Here is a 16,005-nt window from a genome sequence, read left to right on the forward strand (position 1 = left end):
TTAAATTATTTGTTTGCCTTGATGCCTGATGATGAGCCCAAGCGGCTAAAAACACATTGTTAATTAATTAATGTCATAAGATCAATAATCTTAAATATTGTGATTGGTTGTGGTACATACATCTATCTTTTATCCATTTATGATTACCATAAGTTACAGACTTTGCTTAGTTTAACAGATAAAAACTAACCTGCATGGAGAAGGGGCAGCAATGATTGCCCAGTAAACTGTGAATGGCAAGAAATATCATTATTATTCTCATCACAATGGCTAACTCCAAACCAGTCAAGAATTGTTGGAGTTATATCCAACAGACTTGACATTTTATATGTAACTTCATTTTTTCTGTCTCCAGGATTTGGAGATCTGATCAGCAGTGGTTCCGCCATACCTGTGGAAATAAAGTAATATAGTATATTAAACTTGTTAATGACACACACCTAGTGTTTGATTTGTAAAAAAGGGGGTTGGACATGTTAGAACATTATTTTACCACTTTTTTTTTTTTCCTTCAGAGATACTGGTGCAGCATACTGGCACCTACCGTCACAAATCAAGCACTGCCCATATCAATTACTATATGGCCTGTAACATTAATAGTCAAACAATGGAAAATCCAGGATGGAATGTAACAATATTATGAAAAGGAAAGTTGCTACTCACCATATAGCAGAGATGCTGAGTCGCAGATAGGCACAACAAAAGACTCGTACAATTAAAGTTTTCGGCCATTAAGGCCTTCATCAGCAGTAGACGACACACACACACACACACACACACACACACACACACACACAAAACTGGCACACATGACTGCAGTCTCAAGCAAATGTTGCCTGAGACTGCAGTCGTGTGTGTGCGTACCATCTATTGTTGACGAAGGCCTTAATGGCTGAGAGCTTTAATTGTGACAATCTTTCTGTTGTGCATAATTGTGACTCAGCATCTCTGCTATATGGTGAGTGGCAACTTTCTTTTTCATAATATTGTTGGTAATAAATAGGTTTTCTAACTATAGAAGTACAATACAAAAGTGCAACTATCAGGTAGCATTAACTGAATTGAACTAAAATAAATTTCCCTTAAATTGTACTATTTTCTGTTTTGTTGTTACTGAAGTTCTTAACAAAATAATTCTAAATTTACTAATATTTCAAGAGAATTATGTTTCATAAATACTGCAGCTCTCAAATAACTCGCACTTACACTTTACAAATGGAAAACACTCAAAACCGTACAGATTCTTGTGCCTGTCACCATGCATAATACATAAAAGGTATTTTGTCTTCTTTACAAAATATCTCACTGTTGGTTTCAATGGCTATTTGTTACAGAAAATTTAACACAAATAATAAAATATAAAAAACAAAATGTAAAATCATAAAGAATAAAGTACCCAACATAATGTTTTTGTACACGAAGATTAATGTAACCTGCTATATATTATGTCTCACTTTTTACAAATAACACTGATCAAGAATGAAAATATTTCAGTCTAAAAATAGCTTATTCTTATTTATTTCCATTTGCTGAATTCAGACATTACCATAAAATGACTGATTAGCTCTTGCTTTGTAGATACAATGACATGCCATTTTTTCCAGATTTACATTTTTAGTTTGAGTAAATTTTTGAAAGTTCTCACACCCATTAAATGACAAAACACAATATTCTCCAGCTGTTTGTAGGGTATAAACATTAGTACTGTTGTTGTGTCTGGGAATTTCATATTGTTGACATTGCAGTTAGTACAGAATTTTGGTTTTCTAGCACCTTTCAAGTGTAGACTTTGTTAAATTAAAATGCTATGAAAATGTGCAAATTCAGTGACTAAGTTTGGTTATATTTGTGGTAAAATAACATCTCAAATGCAGTCTGACACCTGTTGTAAAGATAGCCTATCAGCATTATTTTGATCTGAAGGCAAGGGACCAAGATAAATCATAGCTCCACATATATGTTGCAACTCTTTGTTCAGTTAAACTATGAGAATAGCTGCAAATAATTTAAAAAATGATCTATCGCTTTTGTAGTGCCTATGGCTTGGCAGTAGTCTAAAAACCATAGAGATAACTGCAGTTTCTGCTTGACTACACCTATAAATGCAGGGTTGTCAATGAAGAAATTAGAAACAGTTCAATACCCTAATCTTCCATCCACTATTCAACCAATTCCACATTCAGCTAGTTTATTGGTTCCTTTCCCACCAAACAATTATGAGCCTTATGTAGAAAATGAAGATAGTGTGAAATAAGAGGAATCCAACAAGACTTCCACATCCCATGAATCTTATTTTGATAAAATAATATGGTAAATTGCAAAGACTGAGTCAAGTGGAATTAAGTGCTTTCTTTTGAGACCTTGATTTGTTGATGGAGACTACAACAATGGAATCTTTTCCAATGTGATGTCAGCGTCTCACAGTACTGACATGGTCACAGCGACTTGATTCCCATTTTTCGGAAGAAAAAAAATCTTGCTGTTTGCTGTGACATTAATGGCTTGATGAAGTATTTGAATCTGAATCATGATTCAACTAATTGGAGGTCATCTAAAGACTCCTCCAAAGCTTAGTTTAAAGCTGTATTACTTCACAATGGCAACCATCTTCCTGCTATTGGTTGGTTGTTTGGGGAAGGAGACCAGACAGCGTGGTCATTGGTCTCATCGGATTGGGGAAGGAAGTCGGCCGTGCCCTTTCAGAGGAACCATCCCGGCATTTGCCTGGAGTGATTTAGGGAAATCACGGAAAACCTAAATCAGGATGGCCGGACGCGGGATTGAACCGTCGTCCTCCCGAATGCGAGTCCAGTGTCTATCCACTGCGCCACCTCGCTCGGTTTCCTGCTATTCCTGCAGTTCACATGGAGAAGACTATGCTCAATATGACAGGCCTCAACCCAATCAAATATGCTGATCACAGGTGGTAAATCTATGGCCATGAAAAAATCATCATCATATGCTTAGGAACGTAACTGTGATAGACTAAATTCTGTTGAATTTTATGTATGTGGGGAAGTAAGGATATGAAATTACATTATACAGTGCCTGACAAAAAAGTAATCAAATATTAATGTAACTTCATACACATACATACCATTGGTGCATATGCAAATGATTGGAGCTCCAATTATTTTTGACAGTTAGAATGGCCATCAGAGTTTATTAGTGTTGTTTCTGTTTAGTTGTTACTGGGTCTGTTGGGGTGTGTAAGGTATACGAACAGTGGGAGATGTTTAGTGATCACTGTGGAGAACTGAGAGATGCTGCATACTCATATGAGACAGAATTACCAACACCTGACAGAGTTTGAAAGAGACGTCACTGTGGGTTTCCATTTGGCCAGCTGGTTGAATCATTAAATATCCAGATTTGTGGGGATTTGGATAAGACAACATCCTTATGTTGGGCTGCATGGGAATGTGAAGGCAGGCACACTTCATATCAAGGTTCCAGTCAACCGCATCTGACCACTATAAGGGAGAACTGCTCTATGTGGATGAAGCACATTGTAACCACTTCACATCTGTGCCTGCCATTTGAGAACAGTAATGGACTCTTTTGTGTTTATGAAGGGAGGAGCAATGTGCTGCGAATGAGATGCACAGTTAGCAGAGAATAGCTGTGCTTTTACTGAGGCTACTGAAACAAAATACAATAACACAGCTGTAGTCTGTGGGCCCTTGGTCAGCCAACAGTGGTAGGAGCTTGAGGGCGAGCAGCAGTCAAGGTCCAAGATGGCAGTCCTGCACAGTTGGAGACAGCATCCAGTGAGACAACAGTCCTGGACTGTCAGAGTCAGCGTCCAGTGAGATGGTGTACAGCAAGATGGCAATCCAGGACAGTTGGAGATGTATACAGTGAGACGATAGGAGAGATGCATCGAGGAGAATGACAGTTCTGGATGTATGAAGATGCATCCAGCAAAATGGTCGCCCTGGACAGCCAAAGATGATGTCCACCAAGTCATGAGCCCTGGATGATCAGCAGTACTGAAGTCCATCAAGGTGACAGCCCTGGACAATTGTAGATGACATCCAGTCAGATAAGAGACCTGGATGATTGCAGATCACATCCATCAAGTGAGAGCCCTGGACGATCTGTGATCTTGAAGACAGGCCGGAGGTGGAGTCCAGCAAGGCAGCACAGAGGAGGCACTCAATGATGGCCTGATGACTCAGATAGGGTGGTGACTGATCTTCCACCACCCAGGCATGATACACAGTGAGCACACACCAAACACACTGCCAGTTATCAGCCAGTTGTCCTAAATACCTGCCTGGTGAAAGAATACAGCAAGCATGTAATCTCACAGATGGGAAGACATGCTTGTGATTGCAGCACTTTGTACAACAACATGCACAGTACCGGCAGCCCACCCAGCACCGCCCAGTGCTGTGATAAAAGCAGGAAGATTGATAAAAATCAGTCCAAGCTCTTTATATTGTTATCAGGCTGTCTGTATACATTCTAACATGGTAGTGTTGCCTGCAGATTGAGGATTTGGCAACCCACAGCCCATGCCTGTATGGTTGGTTGCAGCATATGTGACTTCCCCCGTAAGAAGAGATGGCAAAGCCTGCTGCGAAGCCATGACTTCGGTGCTAGATGATTGGAGTTGGCATCCAGTGAGATGACAGTCCTAGGTGGTCAGATATGACATCCAGTGAGATTGCAGTCCTAGATGGTCAAAGATGGTGTCCAGCAAGATGGCAGTTCTGGATGGTCGTAGACTGCGTCTAGCAAGACAGTAGCCCTGAATGGTCAGAGTCAGTATCTAGCAAGGTGGCAGTCCTGGATGGTCAGAGATGCTGTCTAGGAAGATAGTGGCCCTGGATGGTCAGAAACAGTGTTCAGTGAGATGGCAGTCTGAGACAGTCGGATATGTGTCCAGCGAGATGACAGCCATGGACTGCCGAAGATTGTGCCCAGTAAAGCAAGAGTCCTGGACATGGTGGTGACAGCCAAAGAGGCAACAGCTTTGGACAATCACAGATGACATCCAGTTAGGTGAGAGGCCAGGACAATCATAGATGACATACAGCAAGGTGAGAGCCCTGTGTGGTCAATGGCGAGCTGGAGGATGGACCAGAGGTGAAGTCCTGCAATGTGGCATGGAGCAGGCACTTGATGATGGTCTGATAAATTGGACATGACAATGATTGATCCTCAACCATCTCAGTGATAGACATGGTGAGCACACACTAAGCGCATTGGTGAGGAGTGGCTGGGTGGTGCCCTAAATACCAACCTATGGAAGAATACAGGCTTGCATACAGCAGGCACGTCATCTTATGGATGGTAAGAGATGCCCACAATCCCAGCTCTGTATACTGTGATATGCACACTGCCAATGGCACAGCTGGGGCCATTCAATGCTGTGGTGATAGCAAGAAGATTGGCTGAAAACAACCCGGGCTGTTCATATTATTATGGAGCCGTCTGTGTACCATCTCTGTGGTAGCGTTGCCTGCAGTTGGAGGATGCGGCAATCCATGGTCCACACCTGTATGGTTAGTTGTAGCACAAGTGACCACCTGGGGCTACAATAGACTCCCTGCAACATCCCACATCATTTGTCAGAGACTAGCAGCATCCGGACTAGGACATTATTGTCCCATGATTGGGCTGCTGTTAACATCAAACACAAATGACTGTGTTTGAAGTGGTGCTGTGACAGGGAAGCATAGACTGCTGATGAACAGCACTGCACTGTGTTCAGCAATGAATTGCAGTTCTATCTATCATGGAAGAACATCACCGGCTAGTGTATGGCAGTGACCAGGGAGCGGTCTGATTCATCTGATGTTTTGGAGTTGCACAGCAGTGTTACTCCTGACATTATGTTGTCAGGAGCCATTGTATATGACTTCAGGTCAGGGTTGGAAGTGATTGACAGGATTCTGAAAGCACAATGATATGTAACATACATCCTGGTACTCATGTGTTACCTCTCTTGCAACAGCATTGTGGTGATGTTTTTCAACAGGAAAATGCTCATCCACACATGGCATGTTCTCTATGAACTGTCTGTGTAATGCTGAGTTATTGCTGTGGCCCACAATATCCTCAGATCTGTCCCTGACAGCACATGGGTGGGACCATCTCAGACATCAACTGAGACCTCAGTTCAGACAACTTCACATCCAGACTATCAAAGACTAAAGTCAAGTCAGTGTAAGAAGATCCCTCACAGATGTATGTTCAACAGAAAACTTATACGCAGTTCAATCATATGGATGTCTCGTCCACTTCTCCTACTGAAATGAAGAAAATTATATATTCTCTCAAAAATAAAAGATTGTCTGAATTCGATGGGATTTCCAACAGAATGCTAAAGACTAATAAGCATTGTATTTTGTGAAATATGTAATGCATTACTAACTCAGGTCATTTTTCCACAGATGTTGAAATATGCCATTGTTAAATCCCTCTTACAAATCTGATTTGGAAAAAATCTGATAGAAGATTTCAAGAAGGTCATGTGTTCTAGAATAGTATCCCACCTGAGCAGGAATAATATCCTCAGTAAATCACGGTTTGGATTTCAGAAGAGTTGCTTAACCAAGGATGCCATTTGCACATTCAGTTGCCACATTTTACAAGCACTAAGTGGCAAAATAGCACCAGTTGATATTTTCTGTGACCTTTCTAACTCATTTGACTGCGTTGATCACAATATTGTCCTGGATAAACTGAGGCTGTATGGAATTTATTGTATAGAAAACCAAAGGATAATTTCACCTCTAACTACATCAATGCATATGTGAGTGTAAGCTTCATTGCCAAATTACAATGTTAAAATCATCTCAGGTGATCAGCTGAATGGTGGAATTGTCTTGTTGCAATATTTCAGTGAGTATTGTACTCATCATCTTCAGGTAAATATGATGATGATGGGTCTTTCACTTCGCTGATCACCCAAGGAGATTTCATCATTAAAACAATACAGAAAGTTATACTTAATAATTCAACCAATGTAAGTTTCCAACTGGGGAGAAATAATTCTGGGGTTCCACAAGACTCAATCATAGGTCAACTATTGTTTCTTATACATGTAAAAGACCTTCTGTCAAATACACAACAAGCAGAATTAGTTGTTTTTGTGTATAACACTAGTACTGTAATCTCTCAAAACACACACACAGCAACAGAAGAAATGGTAAATAATGTCCTTAAGCATTATTGAATGGTTTTCTGTGAATACTGAATGATTTTCTGTGAATTGTCTCATTCTCAATTTCAAAAAGGCACAATGTATTCATTTCTGCACATCTAGTAGTACTACACTAATGTTAAGTGTAACACTTGGTGAAGAAATAATATCCAGGATGGAAATGCCATTTCTAGTGTACATATTGATGAGAATTTAAACTGGAAAAAAAACACATTTGGAACTCCTAAAACAACTTAGTTAAGCCACATTTGTATTTTGAATCATTACATATCTTGGGGAGGGACAAATCATTAAGTTGACATATTTTGTGTATTCTCACTCAATAAAATTTTGTGGAATAATGTTCTGGAGTTACTCTACTTAAAGAGAGTGTTCATTGCTCAGAAATGTACTGTAAGAATAATACATGGTTCTCATCCATGATCATCTTTTACATATCTGTTTAAGATCAGCATGTAGCCATAATTGGGTATGAAAGTGCAATTTGAATGTAAAATGACTCTTTCCGCATCATTACTATTAATTGCACAAATGATCCACAGAACATGACACTAACTAAGATGCAGTGGACTTGGTGCACTAGCTTCACGTTCCTACCTCAACCAATCACATAACACATTTCTGTAAACATCTCTGTGCCAATGTTTCAGTGTTGCACAGCAATAGAGATTACTATTGTTTTCAGCTGCAGCCAGTAACAGTATGTAACTGAAAGCTAGCAACAGCACTTCCTATAGCAACTCGACTATAGTTACAACAGTTGTGAGCCAGCTTACCTCAGGAGAGGATATTATGGCTTTATGACACCACTCCCGAACAAATCAGTGCATGCATCCATGCCTCAAGGGGTGTAACATCATATGGATAAGTGGCTCCCTCTACAAAGTTCTATCTAAATTTGACTTGATACAGTAATCACTGAAATAACATCACATACTCTCTCAATTCATGAGGTTTTACTTCATTTTCTCTTCCCCTTTGTGGATCATGAGGACCCAGGTTCAATTCCCGGCCAGGTTGGGGATTTTTTTCTGCCTGGGGACTGGGTGTTTGTGATGTCCTCATCATTTCATCATCATCATCATCATCATCATCATCATCACCACCACCACCACCACCACCACCACCACCACCACCATCATCATTTGTGGCAGTGGCTAGATTGGACTGTGTACAAAAAGTTGTGCTGTGTAAAAATTGGGACCCTGCAGCTGAGTGTCCCACAAACCAATCATCATCATCATCATCATCATCCCCTTCATGGTGCTGCCATTCTTGTTTTTTTTATTTTTTTATTTTTTACATCTTCCTCCACTTATTGTAAAAAATATGCACTAACAGTAACAGAACTTTTGAAGATTATATATAAATACTAAATTTCCAACTTACCAGGATCATACAGATTTGTGCGTCCACTTGGAAATGGAATTCCATTATCAGAAGAATATATAACAAGTGTATTGTCTTCAAAACCTGCATCTTTGAGTTCTTTCAATACTAGACCAACACCTATGCAGAAATTTTCCACATATTTTAGTAACTACAACAGCTTTTTCTGCAAAAAGGCTGCATTTTCATGTATAAAATGTCATTGATTAAAAAATATGATATCATACTACTCTTTGTTTCCAGAGTCACACAGTGTAAGATGATACACATTAGCTTACAAATTCCTTAGGGTTAGCTAAATACTAATTAATATAGCACTTGTAAATTTTGAATATAAAGTTTGAGCTTTAATAATCCCCAATACATACCCTCAATAAGAATTTATGTTGTAATAAATTAATTCTACATATTGTTAATGAAATTCACTACTCAAAAAGCATTACTGTGTAGTAAGTATATTTATTAATCAAGTCAGCTATTATGAAGCAGAATATAATTAAAGCAAACTAAAAGTAAAATAATCATATTTTATGTAACAGATACATTCATACTTTCAAATTATAATAACAGAAACAATCAGTTGCTGATTTCATTAAAATTCTTCCAAGTTTGTCACATATCACATAAACTGAACCACATGCACACATTACTAAATCAGTTCAGCTTCAGTACTATGTCCCTCCCTACTCATGTTATTAAATCACAAGAATGTTACACAGTATCAGGAGTGAAAAGGATGGAAACACATTTTTACTGAAGGAAATTCTTATTTGAAGATCGCTAGGTGACAATGTCAAATTAGGGAAAAATTGCCACCATGACTTGATTTGTTACTATGATGCCCAGTAGCTGTTAAATTGGCACAGTTCGTTTTGCATCTTTGGTGGTATTTAATGTGGAAATCTCAAAAGCTCTACTGGCAGTCTATAGGGTGACTACTTTTGGTAGATGAGGAGAGAAAAGAGTAACTGTTACAATGGCTCATACTTCCAGTTAACTTACTACTTCAGTTGCTTGTCATATTTTCCTTTTGAAAGTAAGTCTGTGTTACACAAGTACACAAGCTCCCTCAGACTCCTTGTGCCTGTCACAACATTCTCAGATCATTATACTTAGCCTGAGTTTTGTACCCTTGTTATTGTTCTCAGTGCAAAATCTCTCCTATGCACCCTTCCACCACCATGTACATACTGCAGATCCACCTTTCATTAATCCTACAGTATCAAAAGCAAAGCAACTTGCAAAACCATGTTTGTTGTTTACCAATTAGCACGTGCCTATTGAACAGCATTTTGTATAGAAATGAACACCACCAAAATGGCTGAGTACATGAACAGGCATAGAAGAACTGTCCAACTTGGAGACACCTAATCCCTAACTCTAACATGCTCTACAGCATAACTTAAGGATCTGATACTTCTTACATGACATGGGCTATTTGGATTATCTCATCGCATACCGGATTCCCTGAACTCTAGAACAGGGAACTGCTTTCCAACAAATCATCCTATCCTGCCCTGGACTTAAAGTTCATTATCATACATCTTTTGTAATTATTATTACTTTTTTCATTATTATTATTTTTTATTTATTATGTATATACATATACATGATTACTCTGCAATTCACATTTAAGTGCTTGGCAGAGGATTCATCGAACCACAATCATACTATCTCCCTACCATTCCACTCCCGAACAGCGCGCGGGAGAAATGAACACCTAAACCTTTCTGTTTGAGCTCTGATTTCTCTTATTTTATTTTGATAATCATTCCTACCTATGTAGGTTGGGCTCAACAAAATATTTTCGCATCCGTAAACCAGATGCTTTCATCTTACGAAAGTTTGAGTTTGGTTTCACAATATTGTAAACTGGTCAACTTCTTTTCATTCTGGTTGTGACTTGTTCTTCATTGTATCAAAACGAAATTCACCTGTGAAAATTATAAACCATGGAGACAACATGGCTGGCTAGTAATAAACTGAATAGTAATAATAATAATAATAATAAAGTATATCCTAACAAAAATTCTAGTTTTCAGAACCATTAGTTTATTCCTCAGGGTGTGATATGTCAATTGAACTCCTTAAGCTTAAGGTTGTTTCTTTCAATCTTCCGATGAAGATAATGGAATTTATTATTTTATTGACTGAAGAGGCTCATGTTGGATCTAGTGTCTTAACCATTAACTTTCTTCCATTTATCACAACCAGCTTTTTGGCCACAAATAAGTTCAGCAATGTCAGACTTACTAGGTATGTTCTGTGTTTTTTTACACAGGAAAGCTTTGTTCATTTAGTAGTTTCTCTCTGTGAGAACTGTGTGTAATGACAATTGCAGAAATTTTAAAACAATGTATTCCTCAAAATTTCTTTAAAAATGTGAGATTATTCAGTAATTTATCTTTCTTGATCTGCAGTGGTTCTGCCTACAGACTACCTGTCTGTATAAGTGGCTGACATATATGCACTTCTGCTTGGTTTGCATCTCATCTCATCAGTTTATCACATGACAAAGGGCCCTTTAAAATTAACCCCATGACTGAGAGCTGGGAAGAGTAGAGCTGAGATAATTTACTGATGGTAATATTTATTGGAATATTAATGAGCCACACTGTCAGACCATACAGAAGCCACAGCCATAACCTGATGCTTCTCCTGTGATGCCTAGAGGCAACTGAAACACAAAGAGAATTGTGTGCCTTTGGTTTCAACCACTGAACAGTTCTCACCAAGCAAAAGGAACACCCCACTGATTATCATCAAAGAGCTCATTGGCAAAGTATTTCAGATCTTATCCCATCCTCCATCCTTCCATGGACTAAATTTAACATGTCAAAACTACCAAGAAATCCACTACATTGATAAAATATGCTGCTTTCACAGTTATATTACATAGCTAATCTATTTCCAACTGCTAGTAGACCACATACATAGTCACTTGAATGCTTGCCCAAGAAGAACAGTTATCTACATACACTCCTGGAAATGGAAAAAAGAACACATTGACATCGGTGTGTCAGACCCACCATACTTGCTCCGGACACTGCGAGAGGGCTGTACAAGCAATGATCACACGCACGGCACAGCGGACACACCAGGAACCGCGGTGTTGGCCATCGAATGGCGCTAGCTGCGCAGCATTTGTGCACCGCCGCCGTCAGTGTCAGCCAGTTTGCCGTGGCATACGGAGCTCCATCGCAGTCTTTAACACTGGTAGCATGCCGCGACAGCGTGGACGTGAACCGTATGTGCAGTTGACGGACTTTGAGCGAGGGCGTATAGTGGGCATGCGGGAGGCCGGGTGGACGTACCGCCGAATTGCTCAACACGTGGGGCGTGAGGTCTCCACAGTACATCGATGTTGTCGTCAGTGGTCGGCGGAAGGTGCACGTGCCCGTCGACCTGGAACCGGACCGCAGCGACGCACGGATGCACGCCAAGACCGTAGGATCCTACGCAGTGCCGTAGGGGACCGCACCGCCACTTCCCAGCAAATTAGGGACACTGTTGCTCCTGGGGTATCGACGAGGACCATTCGCAACCGTCTCCATGAAGCTGGGCTACGGTCCCGCACACCGTTAGGCCGTCTTCCGCTCACGCCCCAACATCGTGCAGCCCACCTCCAGTGGTGTCGCGACAGGTGTGAATGGAGGGACGAATGGAGACGTGTCGTCTTCAGCGATGAGAGTCGCTTCTGCCTTGGTGCCAATGATGGTCGTATGCGTGTTTGGCTCCGTGCAGGTGAGCGCCACAATCAGGACTGCATACGACCGAGGCACACAGGGCCAACACCCGGCATCATGGTGTGAGGAGCGATCTCCTACACTGGCCGTACACCACTGGTGATCGTCGAGGGGACACTGAATAGTGCACAGTACATCCAAACCGTCATCGAACCCATCGTTCTACCATTCCTAGACCGGCAAGGGAACTTGCTGTTCCAACAGGACAATGCACGTCCGCATGTATCCCGTGCTACCCAACGTGCTCTAGAAGGTGTAAGTCAACTACCCTGGCCAGCAAGATCTCCGGATCTGTCCCCCATTGAGCATGTTTGGGACTGGATGAAGCGTCGTCTCACGCGGTCTGCACGTCCAGCACGAACGCTGGTCCAACTGAGGCGCCAGGTGGAAATGGCATGGCAAGCCGTTCCACAGGACTACATCCAGCATCTCTACGATCGTCTCCATGGGAGAATAGCAGCCTGCATTGCTGCGAAAGGTGGATATACACTGTACTAGTGCCGACATTGTGCATGCTCTGTTGCCTGTGTCTATGTGCCTGTGGTTCTGTCAGTGTGATCATGTGATGTATCTGACCCCAGGAATGTGTCAATAAAGTTTCCCTTTCCTGGGACAATGAATTCACGGTGTTCTTATTTCAATTTCCAGGAGTGTATAATGGAAGTATACAACAGTTCACTCTGAATATTCCTACGTGTCCAATAGTCAACAAGAATTTACAATTCCTCCCCCCACCCCCCTCCCATGGTTCATGGACCTTGCCATTGGTGGGTAGGCTTACATTTCTCAGTAATACACATAGCCATACTGTAGGTGCAACCACAATGGAGGGGTATCTGTTGAGCGGTCAGGCAAACATATGGTTCCTGAAGAGAGGCTGCATCCTTTTCAGTAGTTGCAGGGGCAACAGTCTGGATGATTGACTGAGCTGGCCTTGTGACATTAACCATAATGGCCTTCCTGTACTGATACAGTGAACAAGTGAAAGCAAGGGGAAGCTACAGCTCTAAGTTTTTGTGAGGGCATGCAGCTCAGCTCTACTGTATGGTTAAATGATAATGGCATCACCTTGGGTAAAACATTCTGGAGGTAAAATAGTCCCCCATTCAGATCTCCATACGGGGACTGCTCAGGAGGATGTCATCATCAGGAGAAACAAAACTGGCATTCTATGGGTACGAGCATGGAATTTTAGATCTCTTAATCGTGCAGGTAGGTTAGAGAATTTGATTGGAAAATGGATGAGCTAAAGTTAAATATAGTGGGAATCAGTGAGTTCAATACCAGGCAAAACAGTTGAATACAGGGCTATAAGTACAAAATCAAAAAAGAGTAAAGCAGGACTAGGTTTAATAATGAATAAGAAAATAGGGATTCAGGTAAGCTACTATGAACAGCATTTTTGTAGCCAAGATAGACACAAAGCCCACACCCACCACAGTAGTACAAGTTTATATGCCAACTTGCTGTGCAGATGATACTGAACAGATTGAAGAAATGTATGACTTGATTAAAAAAAAGAAAAAGAAACCACTGGTTGGTCACTTTCCAAGAATTCCTTACCTCCAACTTAGCCTCACTGTCCTTCCCCCAAGTCCCTTCCTCAGAACACCAACTTTTCAATAGAGGAAATAACAGCCATACACAATCTAAAAACAAATCCTGACCTAATCATCCTACCTGCAGACAAAGGTTCCACCACTGTTGTTATGAATCACAGTGTCAATTATCTGACTCCACCACCTATAAATTCTGCCACAGAGATCCCATCCCAGAAGTCCAACACAACTTTATTCCTTGCTAAGCCTTAGGCCCTTCCCAGAACATCTCCCCTACATCCATTTCCTACCTAACCCCTATGACACCCCACACACACATCTTTTACATGCTCCTGAAAATCCACAAACCCAACAATCCTGGATGCCCCATTGTGGCTGGTTATTGTGTCCCCATTGAAAGAATTTCAGCCCTCATTGACCAATGCCTCCAACCAATTGCCCATAATCTAGCCTCCCACATCAAAGACACCAACCACTTTCTCCACCATCCCCACCTCTATACCTCCTGTATCCCCACTCGTCACTGTTGACTCCACCTCCCTACACACCAACATCCCTCATGCACATGGTCTTAGCACTATTAAACACTACCCTTCCCAATCCCTTTCAGACTCCAGACCCACTACCTCATTCCTCATACAACATACTAACTTTATCCTAACCTACAACTACTTCTCCTTTGAAGGGGACATATATAAACCAGTCTGCAGCACAGCCATGGGCACCCACATGGCACCCTCCAATGCCAACCTTTTTTTGTTCTGTCTAGAGGAGACCTTCCTAGCCCCCCAAAACACCAAACCCCTTGCCTGACACAGATTCATTGATGATACCTTCATGATGTGGACTCAGGGTAAAGACCCCCTATCTTTGTTCCTTCACAACCTCAACACCTTCTCTCCCATTCACTTCATGCGGTGCTCCTCAACCCAGCCTGCCACATTCCTAGATGTTAACCACCTCCTCTCTGATGGCTCCATCCGCACCTCTGTCCACATTAAACCAACCAACCACCAACAGTACCCCCATTTTGACAGCTGTCATCCCTTTCACACCAAAATATTCCTTCCATACTGATTGGCCACAAGGGGACAGCACATCTGCAGTGACAAAAATTCCCTTGGCTGAGGGCTTCACCAAGGCCTTCACAGACAGGCACTATCCCCCAGACCCATCCCACAAAAAGATCTCTGGTATCATTTCCCCTCACATCCCCAATTCTCCCACCACACCAAGAACCAGCCACAAAGGAGTGTCCCATTCATCACCCAGCACCACTCTGGACTGGAACAACTGAACACCTTCCTTCTCCAGGGCTTTGATTATCTATCATCATGCCCTGAAATGAGGGACATCCTACCTGAGATACTTCTCACTACTCCTACCTAAAGTTTGTGTTCATCACTCACCCAACATCCACAATATCCTAATCCATCCCTATGCCACTCCCAATCCCAACCCCTTGCCACAAGGACCATATCCCTGTGGAAGACCCAGGTGCAAAACTTGTCCAAGTCACCCATCCAGCACTTCCTATTCCAGCCGTGTCACAGGTATCATACTCCATCAGGGGTTGGGCCACCTATAAAAGCAGCCATGTCATTTACCAGCTCTGCTGCTTTTTCTATTGGTGTGACTACCAACTACTAGCTGTCCACCAGCATGAACAGCCATCGCCAAACTGTGGTCAAGAGCAAAGTAGACCACACTGTGGCACAACATGCAGCTGAACATAATACATTTGATTTCAATGGCTGCTTCACTACCCCAGCCATCTAGATCCTTCTCTCCACCACCAGCTTCTCTGAACTGCGCAGATGTGAGTTATCCTTACAACACATTCTCTGCTCCCATAATTATCCCAGCCTCAAACTATGGTAACTACTGACCCCACTCTGTCCACCAACAGTTTCCACTCCCCTCTGTCCTATCATCTCCTCCCCATTCTCATCTCCAACCACATTGATTTGCTCACCCTCTGCCAATGCATCTGCCCGTCTTCCCCTGCTCCTCTCCTTTCTTCCCCACCTCCATGTCCCACAACCTCCTGACACTGTGCCTGTTGGCATTCTAGTCCCTGCAAACTCCACCACACAGCATTTGTCTCAGTCCCCACCTGTACACTTCTAACCCT

General features: G+C 41.7%; 1 protein-coding gene across 1 annotated transcript in view; it reads right to left on the reverse strand.

Moving 5' to 3' along the window:
* Nucleotides 1-16,005, reverse strand: part of LOC126161997 (N-sulphoglucosamine sulphohydrolase) — a 119,524-nt gene that overhangs the window by 46,669 nt on the left and 56,850 nt on the right. Inside the window, exons 6-7 of the mRNA XM_049918200.1 lie at nucleotides 8,567-8,686; nucleotides 191-391 (exon numbers count right to left, since the gene is read on the reverse strand). Coding sequence (XP_049774157.1) covers nucleotides 191-391; nucleotides 8,567-8,686 — 321 coding nt within the window. The remainder of the gene's footprint in view (nucleotides 1-190; nucleotides 392-8,566; nucleotides 8,687-16,005) is intronic.

Source organism: Schistocerca cancellata, chromosome 2, assembly GCF_023864275.1.
Source record: "Schistocerca cancellata isolate TAMUIC-IGC-003103 chromosome 2, iqSchCanc2.1, whole genome shotgun sequence".
Lineage (NCBI taxonomy): Eukaryota > Metazoa > Arthropoda > Insecta > Orthoptera > Acrididae > Schistocerca > Schistocerca cancellata.